The 25,089-nt window shown below is 35.5% G+C and overlaps 1 protein-coding gene across 4 annotated transcripts in view; it reads left to right on the top strand.

Annotated features, from left to right (window-relative positions):
• Fnbp1l (formin binding protein 1 like) overlaps nt 1–25,089 on the top strand; it is an 83,803-nt gene that overhangs the window by 46,422 nt on the left and 12,292 nt on the right. For 2 of the 4 annotated variants that reach the window (XM_029475133.1, XM_029475132.1), the window contains exons 3-11: nt 5,127–5,180; nt 6,343–6,490; nt 7,261–7,323; nt 12,084–12,188; nt 15,051–15,179; nt 16,715–16,861; nt 17,785–17,988; nt 19,322–19,480; nt 23,781–23,795. In XM_029475133.1, the coding sequence (XP_029330993.1) occupies nt 5,127–5,180; nt 6,343–6,490; nt 7,261–7,323; nt 12,084–12,188; nt 15,051–15,179; nt 16,715–16,861; nt 17,785–17,988; nt 19,322–19,480; nt 23,781–23,795 (1,024 nt within the window). The remainder of the gene's footprint in view (nt 1–5,126; nt 5,181–6,342; nt 6,491–7,260; nt 7,324–12,083; nt 12,189–15,050; nt 15,180–16,714; nt 16,862–17,784; nt 17,989–19,321; nt 19,481–23,780; nt 23,796–25,089) is intronic. The other 2 variants (XM_029475134.1, XM_029475135.1) reach the window with 1 other exon arrangement.

The raw sequence follows: 25,089 nt of genomic DNA, 5'->3' as shown, positions 1-25,089 counted from the left end.
GATATCCCCTGTATCCCTATCCTCTCTAGGACTCTTATCATAAAAGGATGTTGAATTTTGTCAAAGGCCTTTTCTACAACTAATGAGATGATCATGTGGCTTTAATCTTATTTATATGGTGGATTATTTTTGTTGATTTCTATGTGTTGAATCATCTATCATCTATGTAGCTCATCTACCATCTATGTAACTCTGAGATGAAGCTGACTTGATTGTGATAGATAATCTTTTTAATGTGTTCTTAAAGTCTGCTTTCAAGTATTTTGAGGATTTTTGTGTCTATGGTCATTAAAAATAATTGGCCTGCAATTTTCTTTTATTTATTTGGTTATGGTTATCAGAGTAATACTGGCTTTGTAAAAGGAATTTGTAAGTCTTCCTTCCTTTTCTATTTTGTGGAATAGCTTGAGAGGTATTTAGTGTTAGTTCTACATTGAAGATCTAGTAGAATTCTTCACTAAGTCCACATGACCTCTGCCACTTGCCTAAGAAACACGTCTGGTCTGCCTTTATGTTCCCCATCCTGTACACCCTCTTCAGGTAAGGAGTCCTAACTAAAGCTGGTAACCCCTTTACTTCTGCCCAAGCATGCTTGCCCCATCCCTAGCAAGAAAGCTAGACTCCCCATTCAGTTTGAATGAGAATGATTCCCATGATCTTTTATGTTTAAGTACTTGGCCCATAGTTGGTGGATCTGTTTGGGAAGGATAAGGAGGTGTGGCTCTGATGGAAGAGGTTTGTCCCTGGGGCTTGTCTTTGAGGTTTCAAAGGACCCATGCCATTCCTAGTCTTTTCTTCCTTGTTTCCTATTTGTGGATCAAGATGTAAGCTCTCAGCTCTCCACCCTAAGCCCTGAATTAAATGTTTTATTTTATAAGTTGCCTTGATTATGGTGCTTTATATCACAGAATTGGCAGAGTAACAAAGATACCACCCATTCCTGCTGTGCAGATAACCACACTTCCTCTGCCAACTTCACTGATCCTCTGCAAGGATTCCCCCTCCCCTGCTGCCCTTTTCAGGAAGGGTGACTAATCCCATCCCAGTAAGTACTCCACTCCTGCAGTCTGCCTGAGGTGATGTGGTGTGCCCTCCTTCTAGTGCCCCTTTTCAAAAACCAAAATCCCCTTAGGGATTTCAGACTCATATAGTATCAATCCTGTCATCAGAGCCACACCTCCTTATCCTTCCCAAGAATTATAATAAAATAAAAGTTTAAGGATTGACTTTCATTGACCTGGATTAGTAAGGCCTGGATCATATTGATAAATGCTCTTTAACTTTACTGTGTGGCCATCTTCATAGCTATATGAATGAGATATGTTTTAAAACAAACTAGCTTGTACTAGAATAACAACTTCCAAATCCCAGAAACTACATAACTAACTGAAAGTTTATTTTGTACTTATGTAGTTTGCTTTAAGTCCATGAGACTGTAGGGTAATTCAGGAATCCAGACTGTTTCCATATTGGTCTCATCCCAAGGCTTGTACAGTTGCTTCAGCAGGCATCAAGAACAAGCTTCAGATGGGAAATAGATCAGCACTCATGGCCCATTTTATAGAATTGGCCATGTCATCCTGATGAACTGCAAAACAAAAAAAGAGAGAAGAGTAGGAGGAATATTGAAAAAATGTAGAGAGTGATAACCAAATTTTGCCTTCCTGGTTCAGATCCTAGGTGGATGGTTGTTTTATTGATGTGAGAAAAGAACAAGGTTTGAAAAGAAGATAAATTCTAGTTACTGAATTTCAGGTACCCATTGCAGGTGGGCATCTACTCAAATAGTCATTTCTTTCTTTCTTTCTTTTTTTTTTAAACAACTGTTATAACTAAGTAGGCTATTAAATATAGCCCATACGATAGAATTTATATGTTAAAAATATACAATTTAGTGCTTTTTTTGTATAATTTTAGAACCATTTGTGTCTGTCTCTCTCCGATGTAAGTCATTCTAATAAATCATCCTCCCTCGACCTCTCCCTCTGTGTGTGTGTGTGTGTGTGTGTGTGCGTGTGCGTGTGCGTGTGCGCGCACACGCAGCGTCTCACTATGTATCTTTGACTCCCCTGGAACTCACTGTGTATGACAGGCTGGCTCTGCCTGAGTCCTAAAGGGCTTCCCATCTTATTTTTTAAGACATCTCTGACAAAATCTTGCAGTAAGCTTGCTGATTTGACTAAACAGACTGCTGGCTACCAGCAGCTTCAGATGTTTACTTTGCCTCCATAGCACTAGGATTGCAGGTGTGCCTTGCTCCGCATGCCACTGTTTACTTAAGTGCTTGAGATGAAATTCTGGTCTCCATGCTTCACAGCAAACACTTCAGGATTCAGCCATCTCCAGAGCCCTATAATTTTAGAACATTTTTATCATCACAAAAATAAACTTTGTACCCATCCCCAGTAATTTCCTCTTTTTCCTGGTTTGGGCAGCTACTTATCTATTTTTGTTTCTCTGGATTTGCTTATATAATTAACTCCTAGATTTGTCATCTCTTCCTCATATCTTCCCCTTTTGGGTTCCCTTTCAGAATGACTGTAGGTTTTGCATAACTACTAGTTTGATAGTTAGGACTCTTCTAACACCTGAAATAATGATGAGCACTTAGCATCTTTGCTGGGACTTAGGTGAATTGTGAAATTAATCTAGGTGCTACAGTGAGTTTTGGTTATGTTTCTGGAACTTAATTGTGTTCATTAATATGACTAGGGTTTTTTGTTTTTTTGTTTTTTGTTTTTTTCTGTGTTCCCTTTTATCCTTTCTACCTTAGTGCCAAACATTGTCTGGTTCATTTTTGGTGTGCCATCTACATAGAGCCCACTTAGAGTTCTTCATGAATTTCCTTCTTGCTTCTTACTCTTTGCTCATTGTACTTAGAATTCCCCTCAGGGCTTTCCAGTTTCCTAATTTTTATTTAGCTCTTTACACAAATAGTCAGAGAAATGGGAATTTTAGCCTTTTTTCTTTACAAAAAGCTGTTTTGAGAGCTATGTAGTCTGTTCATGTAATACTGTTCAGAAAGATCTATATTTCACCAGTCTAGATCAGTAGTATTTAATAAAATGTTGTGCATGAACCTGTACAGTTGCTTAAAAATTATGTGTGTGTAGGGAGAAAATGGTGATGTTTAATTTCAATTGTCAGCTTGGCACAATCTGGAATTCCCTGAGACGTGAGTCTCAGTGAGAGGCTGTTGCCATCTGGTTGGTCTGTGGGGTTGTCTGTGAGAGGTTGTCTTTCTTACATTAGTTGAGGCAAGAAGGCCTGGCCATGGTGGGTGGCATCGTTTCCTGAGCTTGGGTCTTAGACTATGTACTAGTAGAGCTGAGATGGTGCCTGTGCCCCATGCTCCCTTTGCTCTTGATTAGGACTCTGTCTAGCTGCTGCAAGTTCCTGACTTGGCAGGACCTGCAGTTGTAACCTGAATAAACCCTTTCTCTCCTAAGTAATTTTTCAGTGTGTTTTCTCCTAGCAACAGAAATAAGACTAAAATGAGTAGCATGTCATCATTTCTTAAATACTCATCTTTTGATTAAAATCACACGTAAGTCCTAGGACTTTGTAATGCTGATTGTGGTGAACTTTTCCCCAGTTCTCCACTTGATTGGTGGTAGCTTTTCTTTTTTGTCACAGCACCTTCTCTGTACTTCATCCTAACCCTTGCCATGCCACACTTCATAATTACTGTTCTGCAGCTGTCTTATTTCAAGAAAGTATCTCTTGAGCAGAGATGTCTCTTTCATTTTAGGCCCTCTTAGTACATAGCACATAATTATTTGTGGACTCAATAAGCTAAATTATAAGAGGAATTAATTTGTTCTGAAAATAATTTAATGATTATGTTAAATCATGATGATAGGCTAGTTTCTTCTTGTTTCCATTCCATTGTATTCTTAGACTTTTGGAAAATATCTCATGAGATTTTTAAAAAAAAAATACGTGTCTCATCTTTTTAATTTTTGATTTAGTAGACACAAAATTACTCCTCAAAAAGCCTGTCAGGTTGGAGAGGTGGTTCAATGGGTGAAGTGCTTGTTATTCAAGCTTGAGAGCCTGAGTTTGAATTCAGTGTATCTGGACATGGCATCTCCTGGATGTCATTAAGCACTGTGGGTCAAGATGGGCGATGGAAGCAGAAGAGTCTCCAGGAGAAGTGTGGAGGCCCACTAGCCTCAGCCACGGTGGAGGGCAGGGAGCAGCCTGCTTGTCCTCCACAGGCGTGCACATGCACTCACGCATTTTCAAAACTCTGCACCTTTAGTGGTCCATATATTGTAAAGCAAACCTATTATATGTAAAGCACTGTGGTCAATGTTTTATCTCAGTAACTTCTCAGAAATCTGTAGGGTAGGCGCTGTTGACACCATATGGGAATCTGAGGAACAGAGAAATTAGTGTAAATTGCTGTGGGTTATATAAACATTATTTAGCCAGGATTCAGGCCCATATATCCCAGTGTAGCCAGCTCCAAAGTCTCTGTACTATCATATCACTTATTTCATATGTATGAAATAAGGTGGCATTCTAGTATAAGAATGTTATGGATAGAGGGGGATTTAGGCACACGTAGTCACAAGTTAGAATGTGATTATTTGATTACAGAAAGGCAAGCTAGAGGACAGGGGTGTGGTTGCTGGTCGAGCACCTTTTAGTATAAAAGAGGCCCCACATCTTAAAATGGGGAGGGATTTCCATAGAGGAGGAGCACGGTAGAGGATGGTGGCCAGTTGCTCTTTTATCCCCTTAGCATCTGTTTATATATTTTGCCTCAGTTACTATTAAAAATATCTGATTTGTCAAACAAAAGTGATGATCTTTGAAATGTGTCTTTGTTCCATCACTCAGTTTCATATACTGAATATTGTTTTCCTATAATTCCTTTTAGTTTATACGTAATCTAACTGCACTTACAATACCATAAACAGAAATAGTGTTAATATTTTAAGAACAAAATATAGTGATCATGTGTTATTATGTTAATGTTTGAAGATGATCATGTTGTTGCCCTAAGTGTTTTATATACAATAGTCTTCTCTTAAATCCTTAATGAATTGGCAATTTTTAGGGTTAAAAACTTTTATTTCAAAAGTATTGTTTATAAAATCAAAACTTTTTTCTTCTAGAAATCTGGTTAAGAAGTACTGTCCCAAACGTTCCTCCAAAGATGAAGAGCCAAGGTAAAGCTAACCTGTTAGCTATTGCACATTAAAAGTATTCAGGACATCATATATAAACTTTTACTTTGTAAAATATACTAAAATAATCTCATTAAGTTTTTCTTTAAAGTTGTTTTAATAAAAACATCACAATATTTATTAAAAAAAAAAGAAGCTACTATTTATCTTGAGGGTAGATAATTTAATGAACTTAATCAATAGTTAGGGTTTTTCTTTTTTAAAAAATAAATGAAAGTGGGATTTTTTAAGTAAAATTTAGACCAGGATTTGGCTTGCCTTGTTTATTCTCCAGCAGAAAGGTGTTTTCCCACACTTCATTTCAGGATAATGAAAAGTGGTGAAATTAGGGGAATAATTTTTGAATCCTGAGTAAAAGAAGAGATTTGGGAAGGGGGCTTTTTGGAGATCTTAATATGCAGGTGGTTGTAAACTGTAGAAATTAAATGAGGTTAAATTCAACAGCTTTTTGTATATGTTATTGCTTCTTAGCATTCTTAAGGGAGCCAGCCCTGTCTGAGCCCTCAGTTTAAGAGTGTTCCTTGGTGTGTTCCAAGTAGATGTATACATTTTAACACAGTAATTTTCTTTGTCTCTCTCCTTCCCTTCACACACATTTTTACCCTTATTTTTTGCCCCCTTTATCCCTCTTTGGTGCCAACCATAATGGTACATTTCCATTCAGGATGTGGGCAGGCATACAGGCAGCTGTATCCAGAGCTGATAGCAAAGTTCTGTAGATCAGCTATCAAGATGCATTTGAGTGGTATGATTGGCAGGTTCTGTCCTCGAGAACAAGCGCACCATCTCTGCAACAGGCTCAGCGGCCAAGCCTAGGAATCCACCCAGTGATTCCCAAGCTCAGGCCAGTCATTTGGCAACCTAAAGATTCCACTATGTCAAAAGAGCCTGCAGGTAGTATTCTTACTATATTTTGACCCCAAATATCCCTTTATTTATAAATTAAAGGCTATGTAAAGATATTTAAATATGTCCAACTTGAGCTTAATGCAGGTTTTCTTTGCATAAGTAGTTAATATAGAACCAGTAGCTGGGATTAGGTTGAGTATATTAAGCTTATCAACATCCAGACACCAAAAATACCTCACCAAAAAAATGGTAATGGAAGCAAAAATAAATCTCATTATTTTTTATGTTTTGCCAGGTTTACTTCATGTATCGCCTTTTTTAACATCCTTAATGAGTTAAACGACTATGCAGGACAGCGAGAGGTAGTAGCAGAAGAAATGGCGCACAGAGTATATGGTGAATTAATGAGATATGCCCATGATCTGAAAACGGAAAGAAAAATGGTAATATTTATAATTTTCATCTAATTACAACAGTCTTATGAAATAGTTTCAGAAAATAATTATTTTTCTTTTTAGAACTAAATGTTCAGTTTCAAACTGGTTATCCATATTACTAAATTTCCTTGATTAAAAATCGTGAAATGAGAATATGCTGCGAAAAAATTTTCAGTAAAGAAAAACTGTGAGATATGGTTACCAGTTTATAATCTGAATTTAAGATCAGGATTTGGCAACATTGTAGCCCACAGACCAAATACAGCCTATCACTTACTTTTGTTTCCTAGGTCCCATAAATTAAGAATACTTCATATATTTAGGTGGTTGAAAAAGAATTAACAAGTAAAGATTCTATGGCATGTAAAATTTTATAAAATACGAATTTGAGTGTCCATAAAGTCGGATTTAATTTGCATTCATTGCTAAGGCTACACAATTGTCGACAGTGCTGTTTGCCTTGCAAGCCTAAAATATGTGATGCTTGTTACCTGACTTTTTATAGAAGAGTGAGTTCTGTGAAGATGATCATTATTTTCTTTAACATTATGCCTGTTTTAAAGGTTACTTTAAAAGCATTAAAGTAACCTATAAGATGTATTTTAAATAAGTTTTTTTACTTTCTTTGTAACTCTAAAGATGCATAACTATATATACATGTATATATTTTATCACCTTAAAAAAAGTTAAGAGCCTTTTGAGGATGTTGGAATTCCCTTTGTATATAAATGTAATTATTTTTGTTCTGTTTGTTTGCTGATGGTTATAATCTTCAGCATCTCCAAGAAGGACGAAAAGCTCAACAATACCTTGACATGTGTTGGAAACAGATGGATAATGTGAGTAACAGTGTTTTCATGTTTAATGAAAAACGCACAGACAGACTTACCCCTAAGCCCCATGAAGCTTCACATCTGGGTCCCTTGATTCTCAGTGCATTAGGTTTAGCAGCAAGTACCATTGCCCACCAAGCCATTTCCCCCCTGTATCCCCGACACCTGCTCCTGGAGGCTGTGTCCAGGTCTCAATCTGTGGGCTGTGTAGTAGGTGAGCTATTATTCATAATCTGCCAAAATTTTTTTTGCTGTATAATAACTAAGAAATATAAAGGATTGAGCTCATTTCATTTTCCTTTTTCCCTATGTAAATAGTGGGACAAATTCTTTAGTCTTCATATCCTGATAAATACTAGAGATACTTATCCAGTAAGTGGGGTTTGGAGAATAAGGAAACAGTTATCTTGGGAAACTATTTGCTTGAGAGGAGAGAACTAAGATTGTGGTTTTTGAATGTTTTAATGGACTAGATTTCTCTGGCCCTCCTTTTTTTAACATATGAATACAGAAGAGCTTTCTTCTAGCTCAGTAGTCCAGTAATTCTGTACGCTTCTAACTGCAGAAGAAAAAAAAAAAACCTTATAGAACAGACTTAGAAAACATACTGCATACTGTTTACTTAAAATTCCCTAAGGTCCTTTATAGTGGATTTTTAAAAAGGTTCTGTTATACATAAACAAGGTGTCCACATAGACACTATAGTCTTATTACTTGATATGCTTGATTGAAAGACTTTTTAGTATAAGATGAACTTTTTAAATGTTCAGGTTTCCAAGTGATTGGCTCTTTGCTAGCATTTTTTTACAATAGATAACTGTAGTCTTTAAGAATTGTGCTGAAGAAAGTTGTGTGTGTGTGTGTGTGTGTGTATTTAATATGTCTAGTTGTGATTGTCAGAGGGGCTTGAAGACTGAAAATCTACAAGTTCATGCAAGGTACTCCGGTGTCTCTTCATACTATGCAAATCTTTGGCATTTTGAAGGCTCATGCATATATTTGCTATGTTTTTATGTTTTCCTATTAAAATGAATATTTAAAACTTAGATTCTATTTTTATTTAAGTGTCAATGATTTTTAATCACCAATGCTGATTTAGACTTCTCAGGTATATTAATACTCTGTTTTCATTTTCTTTGTAATTGGTTACACCAGGACTTTAAGGGAGGATTTTTAGTTATTAAAATTTAAATTAGTCAGTGGCATCTTTAGTATCTAGCATCTAATAAGTATGCGAGAGAGTGTCTATTTTCATTTGCACAGAATAACATACTCCTATACTCAGGAGGTGCTGGTTCCTCTAGACATGGGTGTTGACATAAATCTGTTTACAATACGTGCTGACTCGCCTTTAGAACAATTGGCAGTTATTAAGAAAAGTTACAAAGGTTACAAAGTAAGACAGAACCATTACAAAAGTTAGGTATTTCAAATAATGTATTTTTTTTCAGTCATTAACAATATTATGAAAAAGTAAATTCAACCCTAGTCAGCCCTTTACTTGTCCTGGTCCCTCTATGTTCATAAATAGATAGGACACGGCTTTTGTTTTGTGGAGCCTGGAGTCCAGTGAAAGAGACCAGCATTATTTATATTTAATATGTAGAAGCAAACATAGCAGCCTATTTCCTAATTCTTTTTCTTTTTAGTCACAACGAAATTATAGAAACCTAATGTGTCCGGAATAGTTAAAGGGAGCTCTAACAAACGGGAAATGAGGAACGTGAAACAATTGAAGGAAGAAGTTAGAAGTCACTGCTCCCGGGATGAACAGTGACATTTAAAAGGAGGGCAGAAGAGAGTGGCCCATGAGGTAGATGTTGACAGAGTGGTCAGAACTTAAGGAGATTAATGTTAGAAGCACCATGTTGCAGTCAGAAGGCACCAGATGACAACTTACAGTTTCCTAAGTGCAGAGCTCAGAAACAGCAGCTCCCTAGTCAGCCGTGGAGTGGCTTCACTAGTGCCCCATGTCCTCTGTGCTTGCTTCATCGAAGTGTGCTCTTTCCTATTCTTCAGCGTGGCTGCACCCAGGGGCAAGGAAAGAGGAACATTTCTTTCTCACTGTTCTTTTTTAATCAAGGACATAAAACTGGCAGAAGACCCCAGCAGACTTCCTCCTAGGTGCCTTTGATGAGCCTGTGGGGAGACTGGGACAGCAAACCACAGCAATTAACAGCCTCTGTATTGAAAGCAGGTTCTGCTGTGGAAGAATAGGGAATAGATGCCATTTTCTATATTGTATAATTATACATGGGGGAAGGAATATTTTTAATTCATTTGTACTTGTGATTGCTTCGATGTTCCAAGAAAAGTGTATGTTTTTCTACAAATAAGATACATAATGTAAAACACCTGTTTGTTACTGTTCTCAATTTGTGTCAGCCCATAGCCACTGGACCACAGTGGGATTGTGTCAGTACAAAATACTCAAGTCTTCTGCTTCCTTTTTCTGAGTAATTCTCAGAACACAGATCATAAAGCGTTTTCCAGGCACAGACTTAATAGAGGCTTTCTCTGGGGATTCTTACAAACTCACAGAGTCACAGAGTCGGGGAATTACACAGGGTTTTTCCAAGGAAACTACCTGGCTGCTTCACTCCAGAGGGAAAGACCAGGGTTAGCCAGCCCCACCTAGAATAGATTTAATGGAAGTTTAAAGGAAGAACACACAAACAAGGATTCCTAGACAGTGAAAGAAAATATCAGTTCAGAGACCACAATAATATATAGAAGAAAAAAAACAACTTAGAAGAAACAGCAACTATGAAAGGATAAAGAGGTTAAAAAAAAAGAATATCTAAAAATGGTATTAATTTTCTCTGTGGAATAGAGGAAATGCTATATCCATGGAAATAAAGGTAGCTACTATTAAAATTGAGGGTGTAAATAAGAAAAGAACTTCATATAGGGAGAAATAAGAAGTCCATGAGAAAAAGACAAAATTGAAGACATCTTTCAGAAAGTAAAAGTAACAGACAGAGGTTAGAAATACAAAACAACATAATAAAATTAGAAATTTTCAAATTTTCAAAATAACCATGCTAGATTAAAAAAAAAGATGGATAAAAGTAAGTCAAGGAAAACAATGCCTTCAAATGTAAAGTCATGAATTTCTGGAGGAAAGAATTTGCCAGCTTCCAGTGCTGTAAGCTATCAACACTTATCCTCATCTCTGACCCCATAGCCGGCGGTGGAAGGAGATGGCTGGCTCCTGCACATGCACCTCTGACCTCTGTGAGGACACACCCCTCAATGAATATGTAAACAAATGCTGTAACCTCTCTTAAAGAGCTGTGTACATGACATCTCTAAACTCTTAGGAGAGGTTCCAGATACCTAAGAGAGAAACAGATTTAGTCACAGCAACAAAACAAGACAGCAACAAAATAAACATGTCGTTTACAATGAATCAGGAATTAGAACAGGATTGGGCGTATCTCAGCCTACTTATATACAAACCAGAAAATCATAGAGTAGTACTTTTAAATCTCTGAAGGAAACTGTTTCCAACTTTATACTCAGCCACTTAAAAGTGGTGGTAAAGGGCTGTCCCAGAGTTCAGAAAGCATAGACATGGTGGCCGGGGATGGGATGGGATGGGTGGTAACAATAAAAACATTTCTCACCTTAAAAATGATATTGTACAAACCTTCCTGAAAGCTACTGTTGAATGTGGTCCTGCAGGATGATAGTGAGCCTAGTGTGTCCACATAGCAGAGATGCAAAGATTATAGGAAAGGGAAGCCCCAAGAAAACAACTATAGACTGGGATAGCTGGTATGAGTTCAAACTTATACATGTCAGAAACCATTAGGAGAAAATGAAACCAGAGAACAAAATTGATAGATTTAAATAATGTGGGTTGAAATAGCAGTAAGTGTTTATTGAAAAATTAAACTTGTGTGCATGTGTATATATTATATCTCAGTTGTAAATAGCTTTTAAATTTTTTATTTTTATGAATGAAAAATTTTTTTGCATGTTTTTATGTGCACATTTGTGTGCCTCGTGCACTTAGAGGACAGGAGGGGTGTCAGAACAGGAGTTACTGAACCACAAGTCAATCTTGTGGATACAGGGACCCAACCCAGGTCTTCTACAAGAGCTGCAAGTACTCTTAACTGCTGAGCAATCATAAATAGCTTTTTTAAAGTAATAGTAATTTGAATTAGATAAAACTCGGATGTGGTGACACATGTACCCTAGCACTCTGAGGCTGAGGAAGGAAGGTTAAATGTTCAAGGATAGGTTGAACTACACAAGTGAATTCCAGCCCAGTTTGGACCACAGAGTACAACCCAGTTTTTGTTGGTTTAAGGAAAAACTCAACACAAAAACAAGTAGTCTTGTGTCTCTGCTGATCATATTCCTGAGATATCTGATAGAAACAACATCAAATCACTTTGAAAGTATATTTCCACATCTTAACTGTATTGTGCTTCTTTGATTAAAAACCATGGAAGCAAACACCAATACCAACCAAAGAAGACTCATTTATAATAAAATTTTTCTTGTTATGGACAGAGAATTAGATATGTTTTGAGTTGAGTATTATGTTCATGTTATTTTTCTTTATTGTCAATAACCAATAACTGATATTTACGACATAAATATTAGAATCAATATAAGTTGGTTATAATACATTTAGTTTTCCAAATTAGAAAGAACAAAGTTTACTTTCATTGTTTAGTTCATTTGTACATAATACACACTAGGAACATTTAAGCTACTTTACAAATAAGTTTTTAAAATTTTCTTTACAGAGTAAAAAGAAATTTGAAAGAGAATGCAGAGAAGCGGAGAAAGCACAGCAGAGTTATGAAAGGTTGGATAATGATACTAATGCCACCAAGGCAGATGTTGAAAAGGTGAGGATTATTCTAAACTTGCTATAAAACAGTATTATTACTGGAGTGTAGTCATTGCGTACAGTCAACAATCCTACTTTGATAACCAAATATTACATGCATGGAAAGAAGGCACACCTTTGCGTCATTATTATATCTAAAGCTAAAATATGCAAATGTTGTTTACTTGGTCTGAGAAGGAAAAATGATAACATAATGCCTTAGTTGCATTCATAATGCTCAGGATAAACTGGCTGCTAGGAGTTTTTTCTTCCTTATTCCTAAATTGAATAAAAAGACTGAGATACAGCCCAAGTATGCTAATTGGGTGTGACTCAGTAGTCCTCTTCAGCAGCTCTACAGAATGTAAGCATTGAGCTATCACCATGGTACCTGGTTACTCAATGAAATTCATGTCACTGATTCTGAGCTGGCTATTCTGTAGCGTAATTTGCTGATAGATTGATTGGTCTTGTAACTGCTGTTTCTTAGTTTCTCCTTTGTTAGTTGATAGAGTTCAGTTAGCTCCCACCCCACCCCCATCTTTATTATTTCCTTATATAGGCTGTACTCATCTCTGTTTCACATTTTGAGTTACATAGACAAATGTCAAATACATTTTTAAATAATAGTTTTGAATAATAATTCTAAAACTGACTGTAATACTGTGTGTCTGATCAGTTCTGATTTTGATTACCTCCCTTATCTGAGCACTGAGTTCTTGCTAATATGACGTGAGTGTTTAGGATCTAGGCAACCATGTTTGAACTGACTCCCATGATTGAGTTCATGATTATCTTGTCTTTACATGTGTATTGGTATGAGAATGTGCCTCTTATAACTTACATACTGTATTTAAAATTTGTATGGACATCTTTATCCATTATGAGCTTTGATCCTGCTATTTAAGTTTTTATATCCTAATTTTAATTATATGATTTCCTTTCCAGCATTATACCATATTCATAATTGAATAATGTGTTACTCGATAGTATTGTGAGTATTTTGTATAGTATAGTATTTTGAGCATGGGACATGTATCAAAGTTGACATTCACCTTTAAACACTTCTTTGAGTCATTATCAAATAATGGTTATTCAAATTTGTGTCACAGGCAATTTAAAGTTACTTGTTTAGTGGAGTCACATTTAACCCTTGAATTTGTCTACAAGGATTAGCTTTACATAGTCACTAAGCATGGGGAAACCGAGATACAAGACGGCTGCTAGTTAGTTTATCCTAACTTTCAGGAGTTCAGTGTTCATGGCTTAATGTTCAGTTATTTGAAATCTCTTTATTATTAGAAAATTAGACTAGGCTTCAATTGTTTGAGCTTGTAGCTTTATTCTTTTTTATACGCTGCCGAAACCTCCATCCTAGCTGGGACCTTGAGGAGTGTCCCCTGGCAGGTCAGGAGGACTTGAGGCTAGGACTTGGAATCTTTGTCCCACTTTATAGTTTATGGTAGAAGGAGAAAAAGAATGTGTGTGAAGAAACGTTCTAGGCTGGAACCTCAGGTTTTGTCTCATTTCATTTTTTTTCTCTGTAGAAATACTTTGTACTTTGATTTATAGTATTTAGTTTCCATAGTATTTACTTGCAGGAACTTGTGATGTGCCGTGGATTAAATAAGGTTTTGTGGACTTATCTATGATCTTGGCTACCCTGCTTTCATAGTCAGTTTATTTCTGAATTAACAAGATATAGTTATAAACTAGTGTTAGAAGCTAAGTAACTGCATCTGTAAAAGCTAGCATCCTAAGAGTGAGGGATAGATAGATAGATAGATAGATAGATAGATAGAACTGGGAATGAGGATCAAACCAGAGTGCTTGTCAGCAAGGATAAAGCCCTTACATTCAATCCTTAGCAAAAGAAAGGAAAAAAAAAAAATAGTGTGCTCTGTAACTCATAGCCCTGATGTATACACAGCACACACAGCACTCGCACTTCTTCCCACCCTCCCTCTCTTCCTTTACTTTTGCCATGTTGTGCTCAGGTTGCACTGCCACTCTGTTGCCTCTCTGGCCTCAGCCTTTGTATGTACATGAGACTGCTGGTGTGCAGTGTGGAATCTGTGGAGACCAATTCTTACTTCCTAATTTAGATCAGAGTCTAATCAGTGTCTTACTGTTGTGAACAGATACTATGACCAAGACAATGCTTAGAAGGACATTTAATTGGGGCTGGCATATAGGTTTGGAGGTTCAACCCATTATCATCAAGGCATGAGCTTGACAGCTTCCAGGCAGATGTGGGGCTGAAGGAGCTGAGAGTTCTACATTTTCATCCAAAGGCGGACAGGAGAAGACTGGCTTCCAGGGAGCTAGGATGAGGGTCTTAAAGCCCATGTCCATATTGATAGACTTCCTCTAATAAGGCCACACCTTCTCTAATAGTGCCACTCCCTGGGCCAAGCATATTCAAACCAACCCAATCAGTTAGGAAATTTGTTTAGCTTTTAATACTCACTGTGTTAGAACTAACAGTTTTACTTACATTCTTGTCAGAGAAGATAATACTCCTTTGACTTTGTGCAAGAAATTAAAGGCAGAACTATTTTAAATAAGTGCCTCTGGTTTTCTAGAGATGGAAACACTTTGAGTATTACAGTACTCAACATTTTAATCATTATTTACATCTATTATGATTTTAGTTTCATTTATTATTTTCTGTGAATTTTATAAGTAGACTATTTATAGTATTGAATAGAGGAGAGCTCATTCATAGGGACAGAGGGATTGTCATAAGGAGACTCTGTAAGATCTGGAAGCATTTTCATTACCTGTTGGGTTATCTATAACACAATTTAGGTTTGCTGTAATTTTCAGAAAAATGAATCACTTTATTTTTGGCAATCATTTGGACCATTTTTGCCTGTAGGCCAAACAGCAGTTGAACCTTCGTACACATATGGCTGATGAGAATAAAAATGAATATGCTGCACAGCTGCAAAATTTTAATGGAGAACAGCACAAACATTTTTATGTGGTAATTCCTCAGATTTACAAGGTAAGTTTAGTCTAGTTGAGTTCAGAGAATTTTTTTTGAGACAAGGTTTCACTGTTTATCTTCCCTGGTTGGCCTGAGCTCACAGAAACCCACCTGCTCCTGTTTTCCCAGGGCTGGGATTAAAGGCATGCACCACCATGCCTAGCTAAAGAGTTAATTTTAAGTTGGAATTTTTTTTTTTCAGTTTGGAAATAAAACCTAGCGTTTTACATGATATTACACCTCCAGTTCCAAAACTCAAGTATTATACCTTAGAAATCAGAATATTTCTGAATTCACTAGGTATAAAATTCACTGTTGATAAATTTTGTTCTAATTATATTATGTGAAAAGTAGATGTTATTATTTTAAAACCACAGACTTTTCTGTATGTTTATTATTAGTGTTATTGTCTTAGTTTGGGCTTTTATTGCTGTGAAGAGATACCATGACCAAGGCAACTCTTATAAAAGCAAATATTTAATTGGGGTTGGCTTACAGGTTCAGAGATCCAGTCCAATATCATGGTAGGAAGTATGGTATCATGCAGGCAGATTTGGTACTGGAGGAGCTAGGAGTTCTACATCTAGATCCGAAAGCAGTCAGGAGACTAATTGCCACACTGGATGGAGCTTATATATATATGCTCATGCCTTCAGAGCCTGTGACGGCTTTCTCCAACAAGGCCACACCTAATAGTGCAGTTCCCTATGGTACTATTATGGCACAAAAATTCAACTTATAAGTAAATTACCTATTGTGTTTGGGGGCCACTTTGGAACTTGCTTAGAGCAGTCTCGTTTTGTGATCAAACAAAGAAATAAAAAGGAAAGGTCTCAAAATAAGTCCCCAGACTTTAGAAAGTAACAACAAAAAGTGATCTGAAGTAGAGTTTGAGAAGCTGAGGAGAAAGGCCAGTACTGGCTAAGAGCAAGGGTGCAAACATGACTTTTAACGTGCTGAATGTACCTGTCTTAGCATATTTCCCATAGTGAGTTTGGGAGAGGGGGTATTTGGTGATGTGACTTACTGTTTGCCTTTCATGCCCTCAACTCTGAGCTGCAGTCTGTAGTAAGGTCTGGGTCCCTGTTTGTAGGCCATCAATTGTGATCCTTCATCCAGCTAGCTCTTAACTCCAGTACTCTGAACCAGTTTAAGGAGCGCATCTTAGACTTGTGTCTTATGGATAATTGCTTTAAAAGAGGGGGCAGGGATTAATGCTAGAGTTTGGTGTTTAAATGGAACATTTCCTGAAAGCATAAAACTACCCAAATTCAAGAGAAAAGGGTAGGGGAGGTGTGGAGCAGAGACCTGGTTGCCAGTTGTTAATGTTTTAGATTATTATTATTAATATGAGTATTAAAGGCCTTGTATTTTCCTCCTTTTATTATTTATTTAACAGGCTTTAGATTGTAAGAATTATTAAGTCTATATGGCACCATTGAAAGGTCTAAAATAAAAGTGTAATACGGAAGAAATATTTTTGGGGAGGTCACTAATGGTTCTACAGAATAGAAAATTCAATTTCCCTCCTTGTTTGAATTCTGGATTATTAGCAACTACAAGAAATGGATGAACGAAGGACAATTAAACTCAGTGAATGTTACAGAGGGTTTGCAGACTCAGAACGCAAAGTTATTCCTATCATCTCAAAATGTTTAGAAGGAATGATTCTTGCAGCAAAATCAGTTGATGAAAGGAGAGTAAGTACTGTGTAACTGTCTCTGAGTTGGTGCGTGTGGTGGGGCTGTGCATGTGAGTTAATGAGATGGTTTGGGAAAGAAGTAAAGTGACCTAAGGGATACTTGCTTCTTAATTATACTTTGTGTGAGAAAGCCTCGCGTAAGTTAGACTCCTACAATAAGGTCAACTCTTATTCTTTAAAAGAAACTTGCAGCCCTCTCCTTTCCAATATTTTTTTCTAATCCAAGATTATAACCTTTGAACTATGTGTTTAAATTATATTATGCTCTTATTCTAATGAAAGTTTAGAGAAGGATGTGGTTAGATCGATCTAGTGTTGTCAGATCGATCTTGTGTAGTCCATCTTGAATGCAAGAATTAGTGCTTGAGCTGATCAAGAAACAGTGTAAAATAGTGATGAGGAGGAGGAAGAAGAAGAGGGCATCAGGAGTCAAGGTCATAGCGCAGTCTTGTTCTTGAGAACATAGAGCCAGAAGCATCACAGCTTAGGCAAAGGGCAGCATAGTCTTCGATCTCGTTAGTTCGCAGTAAATGCTGAGTTCCTGAGAAGCATGGACAGGTAGATTCTGCCATCCTGAGGGGAAACAGTGTCAGAGATGTGCCATGTACTCAAGTCTTCAGAGCAAGCCCTTCAGTGAAAGCTCGCAACTAGCCTGTCTGTAACTGAGTCCCTGCATTTAATAATAATAAAAGGAGGGCCTTTTAGTTTCTTTAGTTGAGAGTTTCAAAGTATGTGTGTGTTATATTTTTTCACTTGGGATTGATATATTGAATGCTTTTTCTAACATTCAGGGAGAAATTATTTTCTTTAAGCCTTTGGTGATTACTATAGAACTATTTTTTAAAATTTATTTAAAAATTTTTTTGAAAGCGAATGTACTGTTAACAAAATTACTTTTAAAAAATTGTTTCTTATGTATAGGATTCTCAAATGGTTGTAGACTCCTTCAAGTCTGGCTTTGAACCTCCAGGAGACTTTCCATTTGAAGATTACAGTCAGCACATTTACAGAACCATTTCTGACGGGACCATCAGCGCAGCCAAACAGGAGAGCGGCAAGATGGATTCCAAGTCCACAGTGGGGAAGGCCAAGGGCAAGCTGTGGCTCTTTGGAAAGAAGCCAAAGGTAAAAAACATAAAATCCCCATATGCTAATCAAACTCTTACTTAGTAAGTTGAAAAAGACGTTGAATGGATAATAATTTATGACTTATAGAGGAGTAATTTCATTCAGCTTGAATGATTCAATTAATCTTTCACTAATTAGAAAACAGTCTTATACCTTGAGCACTTAATAATGTGGAAGAATATTAACTGAGTTTTAATATCTAGTTAAAGTACATGTTTTTACATTTTATTTATATAGAGTGCCAGAATTCTAAGGCAATGTCGTATTGTTACTGCTTACTACAGCGGGGATTCTTAGTCGGGATAAATGATAACAGCGTCAAATTAACTGTTAGAGCTCATGCTACTATAACCTTTTATTATCCATATGCAATTTTCATGAGAAGGGCTTAGTGTTTTTGATTTAACTTCAGCTTTTAGGAACCTCTAGTTTACTAAGAGAATCTTGCTCTTCTTGTCAAGCCCCAGATCTTGATGTCCTACTAATTTTTAGAAGCTAAACAAACATAGCTCAACACAAGAGCAAAGGGGATAAACCAGCACTTTGTCTTTCTTGTCGATTTAGTGGTTGTGTTGGACCAGTAAGGAGAGATGTATTCCTTCTGTCTGATACACTGTAATTTTTTAAAGTGTGCTTAAGTAATTTAATTTAGTCTTAGATCTTGGCATATGAAAGTATATAAAATTTAACTCAAATTATCTAACTGCTACTGTCTTTAAAAAACACATTTATTGGTAACTCGGGCTTTACTATGCTTTTAATAATACCGTCCAGTGAAGAGGCTGGGTGGTGAGCCCTCTCTTGGTCACAGCACAGGAGCCGGAGCTTACAAAGATGAGACACCAGTGCTTGTTTAAGAGAGGAGATGACCTGAGAGGAAAGCCAGGGATGGTGGGAAGATTTGCCTGTTATAGTAATCAGATACAGTTTTAGAAGTATTTTGTGTGATAACTTTAACTATAGTTGATGCCTTTATCTCTTGACAAGTACAAGTTAAATATAACCTATATAGAATCCATTATGATGCTAACATGCTGAAATCCAGAAAAAAATTATTTTAGTCTAGGTTATATTGTTCTAATATAATTTGTATACTCTTTATTTTAATCTATCAGTTTGTAAAAAAAAAAAAAAAAGTGAAATGGTATTGTTTAAAAGTAACTGGCTTTTAAAAGATAATAGCTTTAGCAAAACTTTGTTTATTCTCTATTTTCATAGAAAACTTTAAAGTGTATTTTGTGAAAATATGTTGCCAGAAATAGAATTTTCATTTAGGACAACAAACTATGCACATTTGGCTTATTGATTCCTTTCTTTATTTCCATATTAGCCACAGTCCCCACCCTTAACCCCTACTAGTTTATTCACATCCAGTACTCCTAATGGGTCCCAGTTTCTCACACTCTCCATTGAGCCCGTGCATTATTGTATGAATGAAATAAAAACAGGGAAGCCCAGAATTCCTTCTTTCAGAAGCCTCAAAAGAGGGGTAAGTTTAATAATGGGTTGAAATGCATGATGGCCTAATTGTGTGTGTAGTGTGGCTTTTCAATACTCTCCACCCTCATTATAAGGCTCTCCTATAAAGACATAGTTTAAAATCACCACAGAATTAAGTATAGCTGCCCTCAAGTAAAAACAACTCCTCTTTATAACATTTGAAATGTTCAACCATAAGAAATGGTATTATAAAGAGGGTGCTGGGTACAGTCATATTTTAGCTTTTTTTTGTTTATGTGAAATCATATGTCCACCATTGTCTTGTAATGTATTTACATTTTTAAGACTTTCAGTAATTTGTCACTGGAGTTGCTTTGTAATGATTTGTCACTAATGCTGACTTCAACAACTTTATAAAATCTTGTTTTGTTGACAGTAAAATGTCAAGCTTGTTTTTATGCCCTCTTACTTTCAGATGCATAAAATATAATTTCTAATACCTTAATAAAAAACTAAAAAGCCGATGTGAATGAAACACAGCTTTATAATTCCAGTACCTGGAAGGCTGAGGCAGGAGAATAGAATTTGAAGCTAATCTGGGTTACATATGAAGTTTAAAAGCAGTCTTGGTTATACAGAGAAATGATATCTCCAAAAGCAAAAAAAATTTTAAAAAGATTAAGTATATTAAATACAGAATCTTAGATATCAAATTAATATCCTAAATGGTATTATTAAATTATAAGGCCTATAAAATACTTAGTTATTATTGAGTAATATTCATATGGAATTCATTTTCTTAAACTAAATATAAACCTTTTTACTATAGTTTTCCTTTTGCTTTTTATTAATTGACCAGCCTTAGACATCTAGTTTTTTAATAGTACTCTGCAAATGAAAATGTATAGACTAGAAAAATTCAAGTGCGTTGTCCCTTAGCAATGACTGTTACACTACTAATAAATTAATGGTACTTCATTATGCTAATAGGACTAATTTTTGTTTTTCTTGGTTTTTGAAGATTGAATCTAGGTCCTTGTGTATATGAAATACTTACTCTAAACTACTTATCACTAAATTACTTGCCTAACCCGCTACATTTTCACTTTTTTATGTTTGAATTTTAGGTAATGCTCTTAATTATACAGCTACAATTTAGATTAATTTATAGGAGTTTTTGGCTATTTGAAAGACAGGTGTGCTAACCATACATAGCATCAGATCATTAGCAGTAATTAATATACAAATATTAACAGTAATATATGAATATTAACAGTAATATATGAATATTAACAGTAATACACGAATAGTGTGTTCTTTCTCTCTTCTTTTTGTAGCTTTTCCCAAAATTAAAGTGCATTTTAGACACCTGATGCCAGGAATAACAGACCAGCCCAGTGTATTAGCATCTCCTCCAACTTTTTTACCATTCAGCTTCATTAGCTGAGTGTGGATAATGGAGACAAGTTGTGACCCTTAGAAAGGCTCCTCACAGAGAAGTTTATTCTTGTGTGAGAGGTTTATTTGGAATCTCTTGCCTTAGTTATGAGGTAGAATTTTTAAGTTGCTTCTCATAGAGAGACATAGTAAATTTAATTATATGGAAAAATTAATGCAGTTTAGAACTATAAGGCCTGGAGAGAGAATCTTAAATGTGCAGCATTCTTATTGAACAATTTGCAGTTAGAATTTTACAACAGCAACACTTAAAAATGGTTAGCTTACCCATTATTAGGTTTATTTTCATATGTTGCTTTAAATTGTCACACATTGTTTTTATAATTCTGGAAAACTTAAATTTCCATGTCTTAGTTGCCATAGTAACTAACGAGAGGATTAGAGGACAGAACAGGGAGGAAAGTGTTTATCTTTGGGATTGACATTTTTATATTTTGATTGATATTTCAGAGTTTACTGGATAATATTTGAAAATTAATGCTAGAGATAGAAATGTTTTCTTGCCATTCAAGAATTCCACAAAGAAAGTAGGCCTTAATAAACTTTTTTTTTAACGTGTATTTACATGGATTTTCATTCCACTAAGCTTACAGTGTAGGTCTTTGGACAGCTTCTAGCTGCTGAGTTGTACCTTCAGTTCAGATGCTATTTTCTGTCTTGTTGGATATTATGTTTCCTAAGTAGCTTCTCTAAAACACATACATACAATAAACATATACATATGTTTACTTTTAAAGAAAAACTGGTATATGCAGTCTCATAATTACGGATTTGAAAAGTGTTCCATCAGAAGGATGAGTTTGAGTTTGACAGCTGTGCCCCTAGACCTGTTCCAAGGGGAAGGTTCTACACTTGCCCTCTGAGCTCAACTTCTAAGTGGGGGTGTGGGAAGAACACCCAAACTTGACTGCTTAATACACAAATTAGCATTTTTTAAATCTCTATAACTACTTTCTTTTGTTTTCATAGCAATTCCTTTTTAAAGTAATAGAATTACCTAGCTTATAATAGGAGTCCATATTTGTGTCTTAATTATATATACATAATCCTACAGATTTCAGAATACAGCTCCCGGGGTTTTGGCCTGTGTTAAGATGACACACACCTGAGTGTTTTCATTCCTTTACTTAATGTTAATTCTCCTGTATTTTGTACGACCTTAAAATGTAGTGGTTATATGAAGTTTTCTAATTTGTAAACTATTTCTATATGAAATGATATTTTTACATTGAACATGTATTAAAACCAAATTTATGTTGTTCTTATAGAGAACTTTTTCAGTGAATTTAAATTTATTTTCTACTTAGTAAAAGTAGATAAGCTAAAATAGAAACATTTGCTATTTCAGCTATAATTACCCTATTTTCTCTAAAAGATTAAAATATAAATTAGAAAAGTAATTATATCACTCAGTAGTGAAAATTAGTGTAAAAGATGAGGCAACTCAGTTAACTGTTTTATTCCTTGTCATACACAGTTTTGTTAGTGTTTAAGAATACTATTGATATCTTTTCTTAATTACCTGGCTTTCTCACTATGAATTTTGTGATAGCAAAATAAAATGATTTTTTCTTCTTTAAAGTACTGACAGTCTAAAGAATGTTAAGCGTAGTTTAGAAAGACAATGGATAGCAAATGTCATCTTTTTGTCATGATCATTAATAAACATGGCCAACTCATCAGAGATAAGGGGTAGATATTTTTGCTAGATATTTATTAATGTCTTTAAATTTTTTACGTGAAAATTTTATCTGACATATACTATCTTTCCTTAAATAAATTATGATTTAGAAACCAGGGACTGTGTTTTATTTTTCATGAGGGATACTGAGGATTGAACCCATGGCCTTGCACGTGTGAGGCAAATGTCCACCCCTGACGTGTGTCTCCAGGGCTCTGCATGAAGGCATTTTAAGACTAGCTAAATGTGCTGAGTGTGAAAATTTGTAAAGTTTGATGAATATTCTCGGCCACTGTGTGTATGTGCACTTGTGTGTGTGTGGTCCTGTGTGATACATTCTGGGCCATTTGCAGAATCCTGGTGTCAGAATGGTGTGTGATATGTTGATTCATAAGAGCACCCATAGTTGATCTCTTCAGACTCTGCTCATGCCGTGTCTTCTGAAAGGGTAACTCTGGATTCTGGTTGCCAAAGGGTGAAATGATAAATTTAGGGCTATTTTTCAGGCACATTGATTTCAGAATAAAACCTAAAAAATAGAAAACTCAAAGCAAAACTCAATCGTTGAGCCTAATAATATAGAGAGAATTTGATACTGAGTACCTCATTTGTTATTTTTATTTTTTAAAAAACAACACCATAAGAATGTTACCCTTACCAAACTTTGATATATTTAAATCCAAAATAGTGTTTGGGCAATGAAACTTCAGGAAGTCATGCTTTCTGTGAAGCATTGAGAAGGACATTTTAGATTATAAAGATTTCATAAATTTCCTTTTAAATGGCTAACGTTCGATCTTTTTCAGTCAGCACATTTCAAATTTCAGTGCTTCTGAAAATGGACAATCTGAGTAAACAAACACCTTCACACCATTCTCCTTCAAAGAGAGCACAGGACGGCAGGAGGATGGACTTGGTTTTGAGCTTTAGTAAATTTAGAAAATATCTGCCCATTATCAGTGTGTGCTTTCCTTTCTTCTTCTTCTTCCTTTTTTTTTTTTTTTTTTTTTTTTTTCTTTTGCGTGTGCGTGCAAGCAATTTGCTTTCCCAAATGTGCTTACATTTTTTTTTTTCTGGCATAATTGTTTGGATTGTAAAGTGTACATAATTTATTTTAATACTGTAAAAAATATGGGTTATTGCATCTTCTGTATTATGATTTCATGTGAATAATTTACCATTTCTTTCTGTTTTCCATTGAACTATTCAGTGGTCGATGAAGATGGTAAGCCCTGTGTGCTGATCTATATACTATACCAACATTTAATATTCCAAAGACATTGTTTGATTTAATTCAGAGCACGTGTTAAAGTACATTCCACATTTCAACTTGTATGATTTTTTTCAAATAATTTAATCCATAGTCCAACATATGCCAATACCTTTGGATGTCATAGATTAGATAATAATGTGCTTAACTATCATCAACCCATCAAATTCTTAAATGTTATTAGATAGAGACCATGTAATGTTAAAGAGAATTAATTTTTTAATTAAAAATTTAAATGTACATGGTAGAGCAAAAGTTGATGTTTTACAGAAGTAAAATTTAGAAATACACTTTTAAAAAATTTACTTTCTTTAAAAGGTCATACAAATTTAATGTTTATCATAAGTTTTACTAGGTTTTTCCAGAAAAGAAAAAAGTTTTGCTAATTTTATAATGGGTTTTGTTCTTTGTTGGGAAGCAGAGGTATTGTGTGTTGTGTGAGAGTGTGTGTGAGTATTTGTTTCCCATCCCTCTGTGTTTGAGGTGTCCTGTCTGCCTTTATTGCATACAAATGATGGATTTACATTATGAAGAACAACTGGGTGCTTGCATAGCAAGCTATGTTCACAGATGTAGAAAGCAGATTCCTGTTGTAGACATTTCTAGTTGAGACATTTATAAGACAGGTTGTTAAGTGCCTTGCATGGCTTTTTGAAGTTCTTAGTAAATATAATGGAATTGCTTCATGTTCTTATGTAAGAATGTGTTACAGTGTTGAAATGAGATGTTAGGGGTGCACGTGTCTTGATTCCTATTGTTAAAATATTAGGTGTCAGTTAATAGGTAATAAATGCATTAGCATTACACAGATATTTGGAGATTTACCCATTGATAATTGATAATGATAACTCCCCCCCAAAGCCTGTTAAACTGAAATATATGTTTTCATTTCCTTAAACTATTTTCAGAATTATTTTTCAAAATATAAAGTAGATTATCTTTGTACTGTTACACGATAGTGTAATCCCTGGCCCCAAATTAGAATGAATCTGGTAAATTACATTGGTCATTATCTAGTAAGTTTAAAGGAATTTTATATAGGAAATTTTGCTGTTCCATCATTTAGTTTAGGTTTGGTCGATTGACAGTACCTGATATAAAATAAAAAAAAGCCACTTAAACAGTGGCCCCACTTTTAGTCATTATGGTTGTTGAGTGCCCATAGTCTATGGGCCACTGTGGAAAGAGTCTTGGAGGGACTTGTTATTAATTAATGGTAACATTTGATCATGGTTTTTCCTGTAAATGG

Source organism: Mus caroli, chromosome 3 (assembly GCF_900094665.2).
Source record: "Mus caroli chromosome 3, CAROLI_EIJ_v1.1, whole genome shotgun sequence".
Lineage (NCBI taxonomy): Eukaryota > Metazoa > Chordata > Mammalia > Rodentia > Muridae > Mus > Mus caroli.
This window is presented reverse-complemented; position numbering and strand designations above follow the sequence as displayed.